The sequence below is a fragment of the Salminus brasiliensis genome, chromosome 17 (genome assembly GCF_030463535.1).
Source record: "Salminus brasiliensis chromosome 17, fSalBra1.hap2, whole genome shotgun sequence".
Lineage (NCBI taxonomy): Eukaryota > Metazoa > Chordata > Actinopteri > Characiformes > Bryconidae > Salminus > Salminus brasiliensis.
Window position 1 is genome coordinate 2,296,000 of NC_132894.1, and position 22,263 is coordinate 2,318,262.

At 42.9% G+C, this 22,263-nt stretch overlaps 2 protein-coding genes across 2 annotated transcripts in view; one reads left to right on the top strand and one right to left on the bottom strand.

The window, feature by feature from the left end:
- slc30a7 (solute carrier family 30 member 7) overlaps nucleotides 1-1,935 on the top strand; it is a 21,517-nt gene extending 19,582 nt beyond the window's left edge. The window contains 1 exon segment of the mRNA XM_072660572.1: nucleotides 515-1,935. Coding sequence (XP_072516673.1) covers nucleotides 515-562 — 48 coding nt within the window. The 3' untranslated portion in view covers nucleotides 563-1,935.
- On the bottom strand, nucleotides 1,560-20,320 carry dph5 (diphthamide biosynthesis 5). Its single transcript, XM_072660573.1, has 7 exons — nucleotides 19,910-20,320; nucleotides 18,691-18,815; nucleotides 14,520-14,628; nucleotides 10,536-10,656; nucleotides 6,712-6,751; nucleotides 4,626-4,729; nucleotides 1,560-3,329 (listed from the first exon to the last, which is right to left on the bottom strand). Exons 1-7 carry the CDS (start codon nucleotides 20,042-20,044, stop codon nucleotides 3,097-3,099), a joined length of 867 nt encoding a protein of 288 aa, XP_072516674.1. The 5' UTR covers nucleotides 20,045-20,320; the 3' UTR covers nucleotides 1,560-3,096.
- Nucleotides 20,321-22,263: the final 1,943 nt, after the last annotated feature.

Sequence of the window (22,263 nt, forward strand, 5' to 3'; positions counted from 1 at the left end):
ACTATTTACCCAAGAAAAACCTCAGCTAGTTAGAATAGACAAAAAATTCAAAGCTCCTCTAATCTTAGACTCTACTAAACACAAGTCAGTAAGGTGACCACTCTAATATTCGCATAAGTCCTCTCAGAAGAGGAGGGTCTTCAGTCTGGGTTTGAGGACAGTGAGTGTTGGACTCCCAGGGGGAGTTCGTTCCACCACTTCGGTGCAGGACAGTAAAAAGTGTGGACGCTCGTCTTCCGTGGATTTTGAGGAATGGCAGGTCGAGCCGAGCCGTACTTGAAGCTTGAAGGGCTCTTGGTGCGGATCGGCTTTTGACCATGGCCCTCCCTCACCATTGCATTTCCATTAGTAGCTGACTGTAGCTGAAATGCATTTATTATAAAAAGGTGTCCACAAACATTTGGACGTATGAAATGAAGGTATGACACGAAGAGGCCAATTGGTTACATTAACAGTAAGGATGCTGGGTTTAAGGCTGATGTTTGATGAGGTGTGTGTGTGTCTCTGTCTCCAGGCGGGAGTAAGGCAGCTGTACGTTCAGATTGACGTGGCTGCCATGTAGGAATTGGCGTGACGTGGGTGTCCTGGGACCAAAGCCCTCTGTGCTGCTATGGGGAAGCTCATCGCCAAAACCCGCCTATCTCTCTCTCTCTCTCTCTCTCTCTTTCTCTCTGGGTGTCTGCTGCTTCACCACCCCTCGGACCAAGCTGGAGCGGCTGCAGTACAGTACACTGACTTTTTACCAGGAAAACAGCAGCAAAAACAACTTGCCAACCACAATGTGACGCGTCCAAGGGAAGCAACATCTTACATCATGCGCATTGCCAACACTGGGGCCCTTTTTTTTTCTTTTCTTTCTTTTATACACACATCCCTCAAAGACCGTTCTTCTGTCTTTGCTGTCGCCGCCCTCTCTCTATGATTAGAACAGGGGTTCTTTCTTTTTTTGTTCACTGATCTGAACCTGTATGTTTTCATGGACGTCTGTTTTAAAGCATAAACAACCAAACAGAAATAAGCCTGTACCAGTATGTGATTCATCAGTACTCTATTTTTGTATGTGGTCTGACCTCTTGCTGCTGCCGTAGCCAGCAGGTGCGGACTTCAGTCGCTTATGCAGTCGTGCACTTCAACTCGGCTATCATCCTGGAACCAAGTGCCTTTTTTATGGTGGATCTCAAAAACACTCTCCCAAACGTCTGGAATCATGTCAGACCCGATCCCGGTCCACATGGGACCATACATGTCTGTACTGGGACCGGGTTCATTCTAGCAGAACATTCCTTTATATATGGGCTCTTTTCTTTCTTTTTTTTTTTTTTTCAACATGGTGTGATATCAGATTAGTTCTTGAATATCAGCTTGTGTAGACTCCAGGAAGCACACCAGCTTTGTCCAGCCATAAATGATCTGATGGTACACTTAATGTAACTGTAAGTTCAGAATTTACGTCCCCTCTTTAATTATTTTTTTTAACTACCCACCTGTGCCACTGGCCAGTACATTTGTGCAATGTAATAAATGATTTTACAATCATTGATTTTTTTTTTTCCTCCCCTTCCTTTAGATTAAAAATGATACTTGGTTGTAGAAGTGTATTGTGTTGCTGTCCAATAAAAAATCTCCAAAATATAAATATAATATAAAATAATAAGAGTAATAATAATAAGACTTTATTCTGAGTAATTTGGAGCATTCCTATTGGTTCGTTCACCCAGTATTAATGACATGGTAAATACAGAGCTGCTACAGGGTTCAGAACAATGGAGATAAGTGGTTTTCATTGGACAACAGCGATGTTTTTTTTTCTTTTTCTATTCTGATCCGATTGAAAGGTTTTTATATAGGACACATCTGGTACTTTGGGTTAATGATGCTGTATTTTGGACAGTAGACAGATGCACAAATATTAAAGAACTAAGATTATGCTTCAAATCTTTGATGTTTGCAAATATTGAGAGGTATCAATGTCACTAAATGCATATTAAGTTGAGGGTTAGTGAACACTGCACTGGATTATCAGAAATCAGACAGTCTTAATTAATGGTTAAAGGAGCGCTCCATCCAATACTTTGGGCTGAGTTGCTGAATGCAATCAAATCCTCACAGAAATGTTCCTTTAAAATACGGTAGAAAGTATTCTTCCCTGGACAGTAGAGACAGTTCCTAAAGAGCCTTGATTTCATACGAAATGACGAATGAGCAGGTGTCCCAATACTTTTGTCAAATTGTGCACTTTTGAGCCATGCTACATTTCAGCCCTCTCTCTCTCTCTCTCTCTCACTGCTGGAGCTCAGCTCTTTTTTGGTTGTCTGCACTGAAACTTGCTTCTCATCAATCAAACAAACAAAAGACACATTTTTCAAATGATCCCCCAAACACCAAAGTCTTTGAAGACACGAGAAGAAGTAATTTTTCATATTTGTAGAAAATGTCATACAGAGACAAACAAAAGAAGAGCCTCACCAAACCCACCAAAGCACAGCCAGAAACCCGATCCACATGCCGGACTGGGACTGCAGGAAAACCAGCAGTAATAAAATACGCTTGTTTTTTTTTTTTTGTAAGAATCTGATGATCCGAGCAACATGGCGAGGCCGTGTTCAGGCGGGCGAGAGCATAAACGACGGTGCGATGTTCGGTGCGCTCACGCTCATACTGAAGGCATTTGCACTGAGAAAGCTGGTGCGATTCTAACAGCACGACTTCAAATTACAGGAAGGCTTCACTTTTCAGAGGCACTAATCTAACCCAGATGATTTTTCCCCTCAATAACCTTTTTCCATTTCCTCCTCTGTAATTCCGTCCTTCCATTTTCTGACACACGATCCACTCCACGGCCACACGTAAGGCTAATTAAGTGGCCCAAACACCAATGAAACAGAACCTTGGCCTGGCCGTGCCTTCGGAATCGGCTATTTTTGTCCTGCAACAACAATTATGTAATTTGTATGGTTTCCTTTTAACTCTGGAGTTCGTACAGACCACCTGATCTGATTGCTGCCCTCATGGAAGATCCAGCAATAAAAGCTGCCCCTGCAGTGAACATTTAGGCCCATTTAGCTGCATTTAGAGTTCTTCTAGGTTCTGAGGTTCTCAGGAGCTGTACGTGGATCCGTCGGTCATTTTCAGGCTCTTCAGACCCTCCGAGCCGCCGAACAGCCTCAGCATGTCCACCTCGAGTGGATGGAGGTGTCCGGTGAGGATCATGGAGTGCAGCGGTCCTCCCAGGTCACATGCAGCCATCTCTTGTAAAGACCCTGCTCGAATGGCCTGGTCCTCGGCTCCCACCCGTGCCAGACCCACACACACTGTCTCTTCTGTGATTGCTGTGGCAACGCATAAAAGCAGCACACAAATCTGATAAGCAAATCAGATGATCAAACGCATTCAATCAAACGTAATTACATCATCATGTAGGGCTTGACAGATATTGTTTGGTCCCCCTTAGTGTTGACCGGGGCAGATGGCCCAGCTGCTCGTCTCTGAACTTGTGTGCCTGGTTATTGCGTAACACCAGCAGTTCTTCGTCCACCTCTACACCTCCTGATCTCTCTGCAATAACAGTCTCAGTCTACTCAGGCTTTAGTAGAGCTCAGTAACACTGAGATCAATAACTGATCAGCACAGTGATTTATCAGTCTACTCAGGCTTTAGTAGAGCTCCTGAACACTGAGATCAATAACTGATCAGCACAGTGATTTATCAGTCTACTCAGGCTTTAGTAGAGCTCCTGAACACTGAGATCAATAACTGATCAGCACAGTGATTTATCAGTCTACTCAGGCTTTAGTAGAGCTCCTGAACACTGAGATCAATAACTGATCAGTACAGTGATTTATCAGTCTACTCAGACTTTAGTAGATCTCCTGAACACTGAGATCAATAACTGATCAGCTCAGTGATTTATCAGTCTACTCAGGCTTTAGTAGAGCTCAGTAACGCTGAGATCAATAACTGATCAGCTCAGTGATTTATCAGTCTACTCAGGCTTTAGTAGAGCTCAGTAACGCTGAGATCAATAACTGATCAGCTCAGTGATTTATCAGTCTACTCAGGCTTTAGTAGAGCTCAGTAACACTGAGATCAATAACTGATCAGTACAGTGATTTATCAGTCTACTCAGACTTTAGTAGAGCTCCTGAACACTGAGATCAATAACTGATCAGCTCAGTGATTTATCAGTCTACTCAGGCTTTAGTAGAGCTCCTGAACACTGAGATCAATAACTGATCAGCTCAGTGATTTATCAGTCTACTCAGACTTTAGTAGAGCTCCTGAACACTGAGATCAATAACTGATCACTACAGTGATTTATCAGTCTACTCAGACTTTAGTAGAGCTCAGTCACACTGAGATCAATAATTCAGTAAGTGTTCAGGAGCTCTACTAAAGCCTGAGTAGACTGATAAATCACTGCACTGATCAGTTATTGATCCCAGTGTTCAGGAGCTCTACTAAAGCCTGAGTAGACTGATAAATCACTGCACTGATCAGTTATTGATCCCAGTGTTCAGGAGCTCTACTAAAGCCTGAGTAGACTGATAAATCACTGTATCAAAATACTGGAATCAAACCAATCTGAAGTGAATCACTGAATCGTGAACCTGCAGCTTGTATCTCACCCAGTTCCTCTCCTTTGTCCCGGCGGTTCTGCACTATCTCCAGGAGCTGCTCGGCTGCCTGAGCCACGGTCATGAACCTGGGAGGCTCGTAAATCTTACGACCCCTTTAGAGAAGAGAGAGAGGGAGGGAGGGAAAGAGAAAAGCGAGAGAGTTTAAGTGGTGAAGAAAACAAAAGATCTGCTGCTAATGGACTGCATGTACTGGTCACAGCACTCCCTGCACTTGTTCTTATGGAATGTGCTGATGAGACAGGGGGGCTGTTGGAGGAGTGCTTGAGCATGATCAGAAAAGCTCCTTGAGCACTTGGTGTTCTGTTAAAGAGCACTCGAAGAAGAAAAAAAAATCACACCTGATCCCTGCAAGATGCGTTTCAGTCGTTCTCTAGATACACCAAATAGTTTTTGGGCCCATATATCGACGCTGTCCATAAACGTTTTCCATATCTCCATATTTGCCATTTTTACATACTCGAGATCATGTGAATCTGCCAGTTCTTTACATTGTGTCCAAATTTCATGACAAATGGACCAATAGAGATATGTGACACTGCCAATATACAGCTTTAAAGTAAATACAATAATACTATATGTCCAAATATTTGTGGACACCCTTTCTAATAAATGCATTCAGCTACTTTAAGTTGCACCCATTGCTGACACTGATGTGCAAATGCACACACACAGCCTGTCTAGACACACTATTAGTAGTATAGTAGTAAGACCCTTAAGGAACCTTTGAAGGTTCTTGAGTTTAAAACTGTGGAGGAACCTCTTAAGGTGCTTCAAGGAACCCTTTTCTTCTTTAAATAAATAAATACACCACAATTAACATGTTCATCAACAGTTTCAAACCTTCAAACGTTCCTCAAGGGTCTTTCACAATAGAATAGGACTCTTTGGAGCAGATCAACATCATGAACCTATTGGCACCATGCTGCCTAATGCCAGGTGTGGGCTAGAGGGGTATAAAGCCCCTCAGCAGCATTGAGGAGCTGTGGAGCAGTGGAAGAAGAACTGTGCTCTCTGGAATGATGGTGGTGGTGGAGCTGCATCCGGTACTTTTGAAAAGGATGATGAGGTAGGGTGGTGGTGATCATCATCATCATCCAACATCCTTGGTTGCATATCACTAAATGCAATCAAATCCTCACAGCAATGTTCCTCCAAAACCTAGTAGAAATTCTTCTTCCCTGGACAGTAGACAGTGACTCCAACCAAAGCAGTTTTTTGATACCCTTGATTTCAGAAGAAGCAATAAACAAGCAGGTGTCCAAATACTTTTTTTTCCTCATATAGTGTATATATATTAACTAAGACTGATGTTTTTAATCAATCATTTTTTACAGGAAACATGAAGTCACAATCTAATTCCTCTTCCTTGCTGCAGAGTAAAGGTTAGAAACCTCATTCAACAAGCATTTCGCTCCGACCAAGAACCCAGAGAGCACGTGTTTATTCCATTTCCGAATAACGGCAGAACTGCGCCAGTAAATCTGGGAGAAATTAAGGCACTTTCCACTCTCGCTGAGGAACGCAGTCCTGGACCATACGGAGCAGAAACCACCAAAACCCACCACGCGGGTTCAGGAGAAACGGGATACACAGTTACCGGCGTGCGCCCATAGGAGAACTAATTACAGGCCGCAGTGGCACAGTGGGCAAGGAGTTAACAGCCGCTCTGAAAGCTGGGGTTCGAGTCACGTGTGTCAGGAGGGTGTAAAACACAGCGATACAGAGGCGACGGGTCGGTCAATCTGGAGAGCAGGAGACAAAGAGAGTGTGTATTTACCATCCGCCATAAATTAGGCTCCTTTTTTTTATGTTCTTGGATTGGAAAATTACAACATGGTGTTTTTGGAAGCCGCCCAGGTCCGAGTGATAGTAGTTCATGAATCCAAGTCAAACAGACGGCCAGATTCTCTCCATTTTCCAGCCAGCAGCACGTTTAAATGTATGTTAAGTGGATGTTTGCAATAAACCTCAAACTCGGAGGCCCTCTTCTGACAACCAGCGGACAAGATATAAATCAGAGGAGCCTTAAAGAGAGAGAGAGAGAAGGGGGGGGGTGAGTTCTTAGACTTCTTACCTCATTAGATTCTCCATGGACTGCTCTTTAACCTTGATATCTGTAAAACAGAGGAAATGTATGATATAGAGAGGAGATGGAGGAGAGCGAGAACTGAATATGGGGATAAAGAGGAACATTAAATACATACTCTATATAAAAAACACCACCAGCACACCACCTCCACCAGCCTGGACTGGCTTGGTCCATGGATTCATGCTGTGGGCGCCCAATTCTGATCTGTGAGCCTCCTCAGACCAGGCTACGTTTCTCCAGGCTTCAGCTGTCCAGTGTTGGTGAGCCACTGCAGCCTCATTTATCTATTTCATAAACCCTGGACTAAATCTCCCCTAAATTCCAAATAAAATATTTGCTATTTAGAGAATTTTTTTATTTGTAGAAATGATAACTGCTCAAAAACAGCTGCTCAAATAATGCAAAGAAATTATAATAATTATAATGTAAAGAAGTTATTATTCAAATGTAAACAACACAGTACTAATATCTGAACTTTTCACACTAATAAAATACACCACAGAGCGCCACAGGAGGTCATGCTTACCTGTGGCCATCAAACTCTGTCTCACACTGAGGGAGGAGTTATACTCAAATGATACTGTTCCTGTGCAATAATTATATATATATATATTATCACAGTTATTACCACTATACTATGCCACTTTACTACATTCATATAATTTATATGTAAATTTTTGTACATGCAGTTTCTCTCAATTTTTTCTCTTTGTTAAAAAATTATATTATTTTATATAGTGTTTTTTATTTTAGTGTTTATTTATAAAGTATTTATTTTTATTTTACAGTGTTCATTTAATAGTGTTTATATAGAGAGCTTATTTTATGAAGTGTGTTAAATTGTATTTTATTTAGTGTTAATTTATAGAGTGTTTATTTTTATTTTATAGTGTTTATTTTATAATGTGTTTATTTTTATTTTATAGAGTATGTTTTATAGAGGGTTTTATTTTTTTTAAAGTGTTTATTTTCATTTTAGAGTGTTTATTTATAGTATTTATTTTAATGTGCTTAATTTTTATTTTATAGTGTTTATTTATAGCATTTTATTTATAGTGTTTATTCATTGAGGTTTTTTTAAGTGTTTATTTTTATTTTATAGTGTTTATTCATAGCGTTTTATTTATAGTGTTTATTCATTGAGGTTTTTTTAAGTGTTTATTTTTATTTTATAGTGTTTATTCATAGCGTTTTATTTATAGTGTTTATTCATTGAGGTTTTTTTTAAGTGTTTATTTTTTATTTTATAGTGTTTATTCATAGTGTTTTATTTATAAAGTGTTTATTTTTATTTTATAGTGTGTATTTATAGAGGGTTTTATTTTTTTTAAGTGTTTATTTTTATTTTAGTGTTTATTTATAGAGTTTTTATTAATAGTGTTTATTTTTATTTTAAGTGTTTGTTTATAGAGTGTTTATTTATAGAGTGTTTTTCCAGGCTTCAGCTGTCCAGTGTTGCTGATCCTGTGCTGAGCCACTGCAGCCTCAGCTTTCTCTTCCCGGTTGACAGAAGTGGAACCCTGACGTACTCTTCTGCTGCTGTAGCTCATCCATCCTCCTCAAGGTTGGAGGCAGTGGTGGTGTTCATTCTGACCTGCTTTTCTGCTCTCCACACTTGGACAGAGTGGTAATCTGAGCTACTGTAGCCTTTCTCTCAGCTCTAACCAGTCTGACCAAGGTCTGGATGTTGGATGATCACCACCCCACCTTATCCCATCTAAAAGTACTGGCTGGAGCAGCATCCATCATTCCAGACAATTCCGCTCATTTGTCCAAACATTTGGACTTGGACAGACAGTGTGCTTGGCCTGCGAGAAAACCATTAACCACAACAACAAAGGCGGCTCATTTCCTCGACTCAACAGTTACACTAACGGCCTTTTGTGTAATCTTTGTCGGCTGTAATGAACGACCTCTCTCTTATTAGCGAAGGTAGCGGCGGACAGACCAATCAGAGTGCGGCGTCTGATCTGTGTGTGTTCTCTATTGTGTTTGATGCGTGTGCTCGCGGGCCGAGGTGGGAGGTGAAGCATTTAATCTCCACCTCTTCGCTTGCTATTGAATAATGAGGTTCATAACACTGCTCACACCCCTCCCCTACCTCAGCTGGGCTGCACCTGGGGACACCAGCACCCAGCAGCCTAGGGAAGACCAGAGGTGTGTGTGTGTGTGTGTGTGTGTGTGTGTGTGTGTGTATATATATATATATATACACACACACACACACACACACACACACACACACACACACACACACACACACACACACACACACACATATATATATATATATATATATATATGAGACCACCCTACATGATCAGTTTCTCTGGTTTTACTAGTTATAGGCAGTGAATTTAGGGGAAATGAACATTTGCGCTGTATTTCAGAAACCATGGACAACATTTCCCCTAAATTCCAAATAAAAATATTTACTATTTAGAGAATTTATTTCTTTGCAGAAATGAGAACTGCTCAAAAACAGCTGCTCAAATAATGCAAAGAAACAATGATAATAATTATAAAGTAAAGAAGTTATTATTCAGATTTAAACACAGTACTAATATCTGAACTCTGAGAGCATTCAGAAATCACTATGGTGAAATAACCACGACTGACCAATCACAGCTCTCATGTCTCGGCCGGCTCTCCACTAGTCTTTCACATTGCTGTTGGGACTTTATGCCACTCAGAGTCTGCAGATTCAGCTGAATCAGCTCTGTTTGATGAAATGCCTGGAATCAAACAGCTGCCAGACACGTAGAGATGCAGATTTAATAAAAGATAATTAATTAAGTGGTCTCTTAATATTTAAAGCCTTTGTGAAGCACTCTAAGCCACATTCAATCCAAATAAAGATTATCAGTATATGAGTTGAATTATTCAGCATTATAACAAGACAAGTGCGTTTTTGTGTTTATTTGAGTTTCGCAATTTATGTTAAATACCACAAATAAATAAATAAATAAATATACATAATTATCTGAGGTCTGCAGAAGTCACAGAAGGTCAACTAATCAGAGTATACCCAAACCACAACCTCCACCATTTTCACAAAGGCTCATCACACAGGGGTCACCTGCACTTGGGGACGTGTATGGGAGGGGTGTGCTACGGGTTCGAGAACATAAATCCCCACCACACACACACACACACACACACACACACACACACACACACACAAACAAACCTAAATCATCATTCCCCATGCAGACCATCTGCCTCCCCCAGGTACCGAACTCCGCCAGAGAGACACACTTGCTCTTTCGGCTCCTTTGTGTGTTTCAATTAGATCGGTTTAATGTGCCCCCCCTCCCCCTCCCCCTCCCCCGCGGGACCACGCAGTACCCTGTTTGCTGATCCAAGGTGGGGGGAACCAGCAAAGCTAAAGGGGGGGGGGGGGGGCTGCAATGTCCCCAGGGTGACGTCTAGCTTTGACATGTTCATTGCCAGGGTGACTGGCATAGACGCTACAGACGTCTGGAGGAATATGGGAGCCAAGGGAGCCACTGGAGAGCTGGGCCACGTGTGACTGCAGCATAACACTGTAAATCTGATCAACACTTCTGAAACATACACTGATGATCCCACAGCCGCCTGTAGCCGGGAATCCCAGAGAGCACAGCCGCCCTCTCTCTCTCTCTCTGGGTGGTGTAGTTGTCTAAGCGCCCTATTATTAGGAGATCGCCCAGTTTGATCCCTGGTGATCTCATGGTGGGTGGGTGACCAGAACCGGGGAGTAAAGTGGAATAAAACTGATACCAGGTTTTGTCAGAGCAGCAGGTCATACACTTCTGCCGTACACTCACCCAGAAGACACAGGGTGTGCATGCCCATATCCCTGTTCCTCTTGATCTTATCATAGAAGCTCTCTGGTTTCCAGCTGTCCGTCCAGAACACGATGGACACAGTCTCGCCGAAGTTGTACAGCTGGAAAAAGATGCATTTTTAATTAAATCACACAATCAAACACATCAAAGAGAAGAATCACTGACTCGTGCAAACGAACTGCTTTAGAATATCCAGCAAATTATAGAGGAACCTGAACCGGTTCACTTTTAATAACGTCTAATAGCAGCTGAAATCTGCTCCAATCACAGCAAAGCGTGACTAGGAGCACAGCGTTAGCTCAGTTCAGCACACTAAGGGGTTCGAAAGCTACAAAATGTTTGATGTCAGACAAAAAACAAAAAAACAAAAACATTTTAATGGAAGGCAATTCAGAAATATTTATTTCCAAATAATTCCAAAGATGGTTGCAAAGGGGTGGAAAATCTTAGATAAATTTACAGTAAATTACCAGTAACTTTAGCTCAGAAAATATTCCAAAATGTAAACTTGCCATGGAAAATTTGGGAATTTTGGGAATTTATGGGAATTTATTGGAATTAATAGAAAATATTGGATGATTTAAAGGAACTATATTATACACTATCATCAATGTACCACTTCTTTTTGTCAACAGCAGACATGAAGGCATAACATTTACATTTACAAATACATTTACCCTGGGAATAAACAGGTAATTATGGAAATTAACGGGAATTATTGGGAATAAAATGGGAATCAAATGGAAATATTCAAAGTAAAAGGGGAGAAAATTACATATAGTTGGTCAGGTGCTGTATTTAGATTTTATTATAATATTAATCATCACATTACAGCTAAAATAGCAAAACATCGTAACATCCAGACTGCCACTAATAGGCTTAGACCTAGGGAACCTATTACCAGATGGCTGGTAGAACCCTGACCAATGGAGAACCCACAGCAGCCTCTGAGCTTTAACAGCAAAAATGAATATGGGCTCACTATTTGGCGAGAGACTGCTCACTGTGGGCCTTTTTATTTGTGCTATAACTGCTTAAATATGATCCGTAATGACCTAAGTAATAAACAACTATTAAACCCTTTATAACCCAGATCAGAGTAGTGATGTAATGATACTGGAACCAGCACTAGTAGTGAGCGATACCTGCACTAATGCGTCAGTGCTTGGTATCGGTACCGGTGGGTGATACTGGCATTAGGTATTTGGTGTCGGAATGTGGTGCTGGTATCGGCTTTGAGGAAATCCCACTGTCCCGTAGTGTCCCGCCACTGGAGCGTGGGCATTGTTCGGTAAGGGCTATGCCCTGCAGCTCAGGTGTGTTTAATGGGCTCTGATTGCTGCAGCAGATCGGTAACTCAACATGCCTCAGACAAGGTGCTTCCTGTTATTCAGCGAGTCTGACATCACTCCCAGCTCTAGAGGAGAGTGTGTGTGCATGTGTGTGTGAGAGAGAGAGAGAGACTGTGGAGCTCCATAGCCAACGGCTTGCCTCCATCCAGCTGACACAACAACAACAACAACAACTACGTACACATCTGCTAACGGCTACTGTTTATCTAATTGGCTGTGCTGAAGGGAGCTGAAGGGGCTTCGGCTCCCACTGTATTACATAACACTGCACACGCTTAGAGGCCTAAATCGTTTTTGGGAATTATGGGTACATTTTGTATTTAGTAGATGGTTTTAATGTTTTGGCTCATCTGTGCCCAACGGACCACCAGCATCCAGTCCACTGTTCAGTGCTAATATAAGGGGGCCAGCAGATATCAGCATACACAGGTGAACATCGGTGAAGCTTCTGGCTGAGAACCACCCAATTAGTCCTGTTTAATTAAACTTGGTGCAGCTAAGTGCACTATTTGGACAAAAGTATTGGGACACATGCTCGTTCACTGTTTCTTCTGAAATCAAGGGTATTAAAAAGAGCTGATCCTGCTTTTGTTGGAGTAACTGTAAATCTCTACTGCCCCGAGAAGTAAGCTTTCTACTAGATTTTGCAGGAGGAGCATTGCTGTGAGGATTTGATTGCATTCAGCACCAAGAGCAGCTGATTAGTGAGGTCAGGTGTTGATCAGTGATGATCATCTTCACACCTCATCCCTTTCAAAAGTACTGGATGGAGCTCCACCATCATCCATCATTCCAGAGAACACAGCTCTTCCTCCACTGCTCCACAGCTCCTCAATGCTGCTGGGGGCCTTAATACCCCTCTACTAGCCCACGCCTGGCATTAGGCAGCATGGTGCCAATAGCTTCATGATGCTGATCTGCTCCAGAGATTGGAGACACTTCCAGTTGAGAGAAGTAGCTAAAGGTACTCATTAACAGGGGTGTCCACAAACATTTGGACGTATTTGGAAAACTAAAAACACACACTTGTCTGAGATGCAGATGAAGACATGAGTGTGTCCGAGCAGAGCCCCTCTGGGTCCAGCCGTCCTTTAATGAGAAAAGCAAAGACCTGCTGCTCGGTTTCTGCTTTCCGGCTGTGCTCGGTGTTGGGGATGGCGGCGGACTACCTCCAAATTAGCGTCTGTGATGCCCCGAGGAGCAGCGGTAATGATGGCCCTGCTAGGCTAACGCTAACAGCTAATCCCAAAGAAGCCAAGGGAGCCGGTGGCGCTTGGTGGGAGTAGAAGGTCGACTGCGCTGATCTAGGATCAGTTTCTATTGCACATATCTACTAACAATAACGGAAACACAGGTCTAAGGTCAGCAGGGAAGGGCGCTTTGTAAAAGGCCAGGCGTGCGGTGCCGTCGGCCCGGGGCAGAGTTGCGCGTGGGAGCAGCTGGGCCTCAGCGTGCACAATACTGCTGTGACAGCTCAATACACCCAGCTCTTATTGATGGACTCGCCCTCAGCACTGGGACTGCATGCTGCTACGCTCCTTTGTCCATTCATACGCATTCATTCGCATTCAGCCTCACAAAGGTGAGGCTGCGGTTTGATCCCTTTCATCATGCGCTTTTACACTCAAGACCCGGAACACTACCGAGATACACTACTCTTACCGGCAACGTCCAGCAGCTCTTGTGCTCAGGCTCACTCTTGCCTGGTCCTGGTCATCCTTGTCCTTCGTCAACAGCTCCCACATTTACTACACTCCTTTTTACATACACTTACATACACTCTGCCCCGGGCCGATGGCACCGCACGCCTGCACGCCTTTTACAAAGCGCCCTTCCCTGCTGACCCTAGACCTGTGTTTCCGTTATTGTTAGTAGATATGTGCAATAGAAACTGATCCTAGATCAGCGCAGTCGACATTCTACTCCCACAAGGCGCCACCGGCTTCCTTGGCTTCTTTGGGATTAGCTGTTAGCGTTAGCCTAGCAGGGCCATCATTACCGTGTGTTTGTAGTTTTCCAAATACGTCCAAATGTTTGTGGACACCCCTGTTAATGAGTACCTTCAGCTACTTCTCTCTACTGGAAGTGTCTCCAATCTCTGGAGCAGATCAGCATCATGAACCTATTGGCACCATGCTGCCTAATGCCAGGCGTGGGCTAGTAGAGGGGTATAAAGCCCCCCAGCAGCATTGAGGAGCTGTGGAGCAGTGGAAGAAGAACTGTGTTCTCTGGAATGATGGATGATGGTGGAGCTCCATCCAGTACTTTTGGATGTAATGAGTTGAGGATGATGGTGATCATCATCCAACATCCTGACCTCACTAACACTCTTGATGCTGAATGCAATCAAATCCTCACAGCAATACCCCTCCAAACTCTACTAGAAAGTCTTCATCCCTGGACTGGTCAAAAGCAAAAGCAGGATCGGCTCTTTTAAATATCCTTGATTTCAGAAGAAACAATTAACAACATGTAGGTGTCCCAATACTTTTGTCCATTTAGTGCAACTCCAGCACTTAACCCCGATTCTGATCTTTAATTACTGCAGAATTCCCCAAAAGACACGTGCATGTATCTTCAGATGGAGAAGGGAATCTTTACGAAGGCCTACCTGAAGTCCACAGCAGCCCACCGCGTTCAGGATGGAGGCGTTATGGATGACCCGGTACTGAATCCCAGCATTCACGGCTCTCAGGACCAGGTCACTGTGGGTTGTTGCACTGAAAGGGAACAAGGGATGATCAGAAGTTCTTTATGACGTAAAAATAGAATTCTTTAACTCTTGAAAATGTAACTTTACTAATTAATTTTAACGAGAGGAACAATAAATTATATTAACGTTAGAGCTGGGCAATATAACGATATTTTATCGTATAGTGATGAATGTAGTTATGGTGATAACAGTAAGCTTCTCTAATCATATGGAAGAGACTGTTAGTGCTTAATAAACACTGATCAGCTGCAGGTTTCATTACTAACAGTGTAATTAGACTGGGTTCATTAGATGAAGAGAGTATAAATCACTGTATTCAGTACAGGAGAGGATCTGAATAGAAGATAAGAATCTAATCTAATCTGATGTGTTTAGTCGGTGATAAATATCTATAAATATCACGATATAGTACGTTTACCATATCGCTCAGCCCTAACTAATATACTAATTTATTCACACTTAGTAATTCTGTATTTATATATATATATATATATATATATATATATGTTTAAATGATGGAAGGAGTGAAAATAGACTGTCGGTGGGGTGTAAGATAGCAACGAGCATTACCATGCGCTTTACACAGGGTGTAAGATAAGGGCCCTTGTGTTTTTACAAGACAGTTAAAAAATATTGAAAGATTGAGAGAAATATTCTTTTTTTGTTATTATTATTATTATTATTATTATGGTTCAACTGTATAGTTCAATAGAGCACACATATATAAAAACCCTAAGACAAATCAACAACTTAAATTAATTAGATTAGAACTTAAAAGACTGTTGAATTATTTGCTTAAAAATAATCTTTTGATTAATCTTTTTAATCTCTTTTGATGAGCTTTTTTAATTTTCATTTTATATTTCTATAATGTTTATATAGTTGCAGATTGGAAACAAAACAATTGCAAAATTTTTTAAAGTGCCTGTATTTTCCAATTCTATTACAACTACAGAAGCAAGCAGACAAAAACGCTGAATATTTTTCTCCTGATTCACCAAATATGAACTCTTTCCTAATTTGACTGCTTTAATAACCGCCCCCCCAAAAAAACGAGCCCAACTGTTCTGACCTTGGTACTGAAATCTATCATTAAACTTCATTAAAGCCAAACATTCTGCACAGACGGAAAATGAGGAGAAAAGCTCCCCATGAGGCATCGAGTGGTTTTTGGGGCAGGAAAAACGCTGAGCCATACACCCCACAACCCCCCTCACCACCACCACCACCACTCCAGCAACGCTCCACCACTCCAGCTCAAACAGCGTGAGCAGACCGACCGGTCCATCCTTCCAGAACATTCTGCGCTCAGGTCAGAGACGGTCAGATTCCCCTCCTCAGACAAGTGATCAGCATAAGTCCTGCAGCAGACTGCTCCAGGGTTTACGCTTGACCACATGAGCTCAGCGAATCGGAGCAATTTCCACTGTCTGTCTTCTTCTGCGGAAAGCGGATGCTGGTGGCGGTGGGCTTCACTGACAGCCCTGTGGTGGGCAAAGCATGCACTCAAATGAGCCTTGATGGAACTCAAAGCCGTAAATCGAGTAGCGAGCAGCGACGAGGGTAGAGTAAAAAGCCTTCTGATAGGAAAAGAGGGTGAGTCTAGTCTCCGAAAAATCCCTGCGATAACCTCCGGTAGGTAGGTAGTACGCGATATGTCCGAATATTTGTGGACACCCCTTCTAATGAATGCATTTAGCTACTTTTTAAGCCCCCCAGCAGCACTGAGCTGTGGAGCAGTGAAATCTCTGGAATGATGATGGTGGAGCTCCATCCAGTACTTTTGAATGGGATGAGTTAGGGGAAGTTAGGGTGAGTGAGGTAGCTACTCTTGTCGCTGAATGCAATCAAATCCTCACAGCAATGCTCCTACAAAATCTAGCAGAAAGTCTTCTTCTCTGGAGAGTAGAGACAGTTACTCCAAGGAAAAACTCTTACATACCCTTGATTTCAGAAGAAACAATGAACAATGAGCAGGTGTCCCAATACTTTTGTCCAAATAGTGTTATTAACCAAAGTGGCAGTAAGTGGGATTTACGAATTGCATTCCCTGGCCAGGCAAGCCCACCACTCTACACCACTCTGTAGACCCCTATCTCTGCCTTCACCTCCCTGTGCAACACGACTCGCGCTGTGTAAGAGCTCCAGAGAAGAGCGTCGGACGAACGCTGGACGGAACGAACCCAGTGCAATATTCCGAGGGTCTGTAACACCATGTCCCGGGTGAACTCTGACGAACACAGACTTTCTGATCCACCGTAACAAAACCTGCTGCATAACAAGCATAAGTTCTCATGTTTGGTTCATCAAATGTTCCACGAATAGAACGTATGTGACGCAGCTTGGTTAACGAGAACCTCACAGGGCAATTCCCTGCCCACAAGATGAGAGGGAACACTGAGGTCCAGACTGTAAAATCAGTAATTAGTGTCAGGGACGAGATTTTTTTTAAGGGAACAGAGACACTGCAGACATGTCTTACTTTCTTCAGATTTAGCCCCCTTACATCCCGGGACATGGTGTTACAGACCCTCGTAAAATTGCACTGGGTTCATTCCGTCCAGCGTTCGTCCAACGCTCTTCTCCAACGCTCTTCTCCGGAGCTCTGTTGCACAGGGAGGAGAAGGCAGGGGTTTGGGGTCTACAGAGTGGTGTAGAGTGGTGGTCTTACCTGGCCAGGGAATGCAATTTGCTAAATCCCACTTAGGTTAATTACACTATTTGGACAAAAGTATTGGGACACCTGCTCATTCATTGTTATTTCTAAAATCAAAAAAAAAAAAAAAAAAAAAAGGAGTCAATCCTGCTTTTGTGGGAGTAACTGCCTCAGGAAAGAAATACAACTAGATTTTGGAGGAGCATTGCTGTAAGAATTTGATTGCATTCAGCAACAAGAGTGGCTGATTGGAGAGGTCAGGATGCTCGAAGCGATACTCATTGCCATCTTACCACCACCCAACCAAACATTCGATTTTCACGCCTGCATCATTTAAATAGCAATGCTGATTGGCGCGGTGGTCTCGAAATGAGGGGTGTTCAGGTCAGTTTCTGGAGTATTGCTGTGAATCTCAGCAGTGAAAAACACAGGAGGAGCTACACTGACTGAAAACAGCCTAGGCAGACGTTCGTCAACAGTCAGACGTTCGTTGCTATCTTGGCAGTGAATTGTCAACACAGGTGCGTGCAGTCCGACGCTCGTACACCCCCCCCCCACCACCACGCTTTACACCACTGAAACAGCAACCAGCCAAGGTCAGTCTGACCGCACCTGGCTCTTAAAGGGATGGCGAGAGACACGCTGATTGGTTTATTACTGCACGTTACGCCCAAATAAAACACACCCATGATTCATTAAGAGACTCAGTACATGACTTTTGAGAGTTTTAAGCCAAGCAAGGCAAACTTTTCCCGTCGTTACCATAGCAAAGACACACCGACATGTCCCCTTAATCAAGCTGGGCGGTGCACAGTTGACGGCTCGCCCTAAAAAGATTGCTAAAATAGGGCCCTTAGTCTCAGTCCATTTTAAGAAAAACCTGTATGGGGATCTTTCAGAGAACATGGGAGCCATTTACAGACGTCTGACCACCTGCTTAGTCCGGCCTATCTGCTTTAACTATGTCGAACAAAACTGACTGTGTCTCCAATATTTTATTTATTTATTTTCATATTTTATTATATTTTATTTGTACGTCCCCAATTTGACATTAATTAGTTAATAACCCACTTCTCAGTACTCCCCCCCCATCTCATGCCCATGGCTGCTGATTGTTGGTACGATACTAAGCTTTGAAATGTGCATCACCTGTAAACCAGCCATAGTCCTAACAAGCTGAATAAGGTCTGAGAACCTAAATCTTATAGGGTGCTCAAACTTTTGCCTGGTGCTAAACCTGCAACGTGTTGGTCAGCTGAGTCCTGTCTCTCATGCAAAGATAATTAAACGGACGACAATCAACAATTATCAACAATAATCAACAAAACAACCGGATACAGCCTAGGAAGAGATCAGCTAGGTAGCTGAAGAGTGACCGTAGGGACGTGAGCAGCAGCACTGCAGGACCCTTACCCAAAAGGATCCCCCACCACCAGGAAGGCAACGTCACTGACATCAGCCCCCTTCAGGATCTCATCCGCCTCCTGCTCCACCATGTCTCTGTCTGCCAGCAGCAGCTCGCGCCCATAATACTCCTCCTGGGACAACAGATAGACACAGAGGGCACAGTCAGATAACAGACATCACTTTATTGACAAGGTATTTACTCAGCTAGCTCAGCTTAATGAACACCAGGGCTGTGAAATATGGGTTAAATACCCAAACTATCCAAATTTCTTCAAGATTATATTCATTATAATCCCCCGACCCATAAAATACACCCGCAGAAACTCTTCAGGATGGTTCATCAGAAGGTGCATATTTAATATCCATACTAAAATATTGAGCAGGACCATATCATAGAAAAATGTCATTAATTGTTGATAAAAACTATTTATAAATTAGTTTACAATTAAATAGATTTCAGTTTAGTCCTGCCCACTCACACTGAGGCTATAAGGCCAGACTGTATATTTGACTGATAAGTCACAGTACAGCCAATCAGAACAGGGATTATTTACATATATTAGGCCAGAAAGGGTTAAAAACTACTGTTGCCTACAGTTAATGAACATGAATAGCATCCTCCACATGACGTCAGCTTCCATTCGCTGTTAATCCCATAAATGATTCTATATATGGCCAAATTTAGGAGCGTGCATATCATACAAACGTCACGCGTAGAAACCCAGGACAGGGGAAATGCAGAATACAGGCCGTTTAATAAATTCACAGAGAATCTGGAGTTAGAAGGCGATCAGGGGGCCCAATTCTGGTCATGGTGATCCACCACCCGGCAGAGATACGGTCCAACCTGATGATCAAGAGGCAAGTGTGATGGACCTGCACTTTCCTGGACAGTAGATCCTCCAGACCTGGACTGGACACCACTGGTTTATACACACTCCTCATGCCACAGATGAGGCACAGGGCAAAACAGTCTAGACCAGGGATGCCCAACCTAGGTCATGGTGATGGTGATCTACCACCTTGCCCAGCTGAGCTGATCCAGGTCCTTAGAAGCAGGAGCTGAGCATCAGAACCAGGTGTGTTGGACCTAACCTCTGCTAGATGGTAGATCTTCAGTTGAATATCAGGAGGCTCAGGTTAACACACACACACACACACACACACACACATCTTCTGCAAGCATGCATGCATGCATGTACTGAAGTTGGCACGAGCTACCCACCAGAGCTTCTTTCCCCACAGTCAGGATGGAGGTGTAGGCTTCCAAATACACCCGACTACAGCCTTTAATGATCTCCAGCCCCTTTACTGTGATGTCCTTCGCATCTCCGAGACCAAGGCCGATCAAGTACAGCATCGCTGAGTTTCAGATTTAACGTTTAATAAGAATTAAGGACTAGAAACTGCTGCAGCTTCTGAACTACGACGCTAATGCTAATGCTAATAGAGCAGCATTACTGTGATTATAGAAGATATCAGAGAACTATCTTCTATTATCTGCTTCCAGGATCAGCCCCCGGGGCCCAGAACCTATAAAGCACTATAACTAAACTTTAATCCCGATTTAATCCCGATTTAATCCCGAATTAATCCAGCGTTAGTCCTGATTTCTACTGTTTCTCACGTGTTGCCCTGCCAGGAGTAACCGGCTTCAGACCTGCAGTAAAGCAGCTCCTGTTTACGACGTTGGGCGCGTCCTAATCCGAGCAGTGCACACTACACCCTTGCTATTTGCACTACACCCCTAAAGCACTTGCTATTCTCTTTCCTACAAATGTATAAAGCATTCAAGGGTGCACAAAAAAAAAACCTGCTCAGCTCAGGTACATTAACCCTTTACTGGGACAGGGACTGTACTGTCACTGTACTGCAGTACTGCTGGACACCTGAGGTCAGCTCAGCCGCTCTTCATGTCCACAAAGTTTTTAAAAATGAAACCCCAACTTGTTTCCGTCCAGATTTCACACGGAGGATCTTAGAAGAACCTGAGGTTCTCACAGTGACCTCTGTATGATCTTGGCAAAATGGAAATGACAACTGGTAGATTCAAACTGTGATGGAAAAAAACTTGCCTATTAACCTATTATGCAATTATGTTGTTATTATTATATTTAGATATATTATACTTATATGTTCTGTTTATTTTATATTCTATTTTTTTTTATTTAATAATAAATATAACATTTCGTCACTGTCCAATGAAAAACATGTGTCTCAAAAATGAGGATGACTTTACAGGAGAAGGCACAAACAGTTTTTAACTCTGAATTAATTCAAGTGATTTAGAGCATTTCTATTGGTCCATTCATCCAGAATAATTGACACTGTGAACAGAAGCAGCTACAGGGTTTAAACCATGGAGAAAACGCAAAATAAACAAACATGGAGATACATGTTTTTTGGGTTTTTTTTGGACAGCAGCGATATTTAAAAAAAAAAAAATATATATATATATATATATATATATATATATATTAATTTATTTCAGTTTTTTACCCATTTTCTCCCTAATTTTGATCGTCAATTACCCAACCCATATGTATTTACCCCCATCACACGCAACGCCCCCGACACTAGTGTGGGCGAGACCAACACATACACCCCCTGCGACACCTATGCAGCCAGCCACACCCCTTTTTCAAAGTGCTGCAGATGCAACGTCACCAGGCAACCAACCAACGCACCTGGAGGGAAGCGCTCTGATGCACCGTAAGCAGACGCCAGTGACGGCCAGCACCCCACTAGGGTGATGTGTGGGGGGCACCCTAGAGAGGCCCTGGCTGCCGATGGCTGGCACAGTGATCGGGATACGAACCAGCAACCCTCTGATCACAGTGACAGTGCCTTAGTCCACTGGACCACCCAGGGCCCGACAGCAGCGATATTTACTATATATTTACTAGTTAATGTTCATAGTCTGTTGAAAATATGTTAAAAAGCTGCTTATCTGGGCAGTAAGTGTTTATTTTGAATATATTAGAATACATACTAATAACATTCATATAAAAAAGTGGTGTTTGTACATCCCTGTGTTCATTAAAACATCTGCAAAGCTCTCCTTGTAGGAGTGCATCAGCGACTTTAGAAAAATCGGTTGTTGTTGGTCTTAGAGATCATCTCATCACTTCCAGACTCATGACCACGGCTTTTCCTGTGCCAGCGTTTGCAGAAGAGGAGCTTGAACCCGGCACACAGGGATCTGCACTAGGCTATAAACATTTACCATCTCTTCTCCCCATCGTCTGTGGCCTCAAAACCACACTGGACGTCCTCAGCTGGAGCGGAACTCACGAGAAGGGAAGCACCAGCTTATTAAGACTTGAGAAAGCCGAAGCCGGGGAAGCGAGTGGGGGGCAAGGCTAAAAGCTATCCGGCTACTATCTCTTAAGGTTGCTGACAGCACATTGCGCTGAGAGGACGCAATGAGAGGACAGCAGCGCTATCCGGTCAGACTCAGGAATAACTACAGTGATTGTTATTGGTACAGTGTCATCGGTGACATAAAAACAGCTCATTTTGAGGTGCAATAACAGGGTGGTAAATAGGCCCTAGTTTAGCGATCTTTTGGCGAGCCGC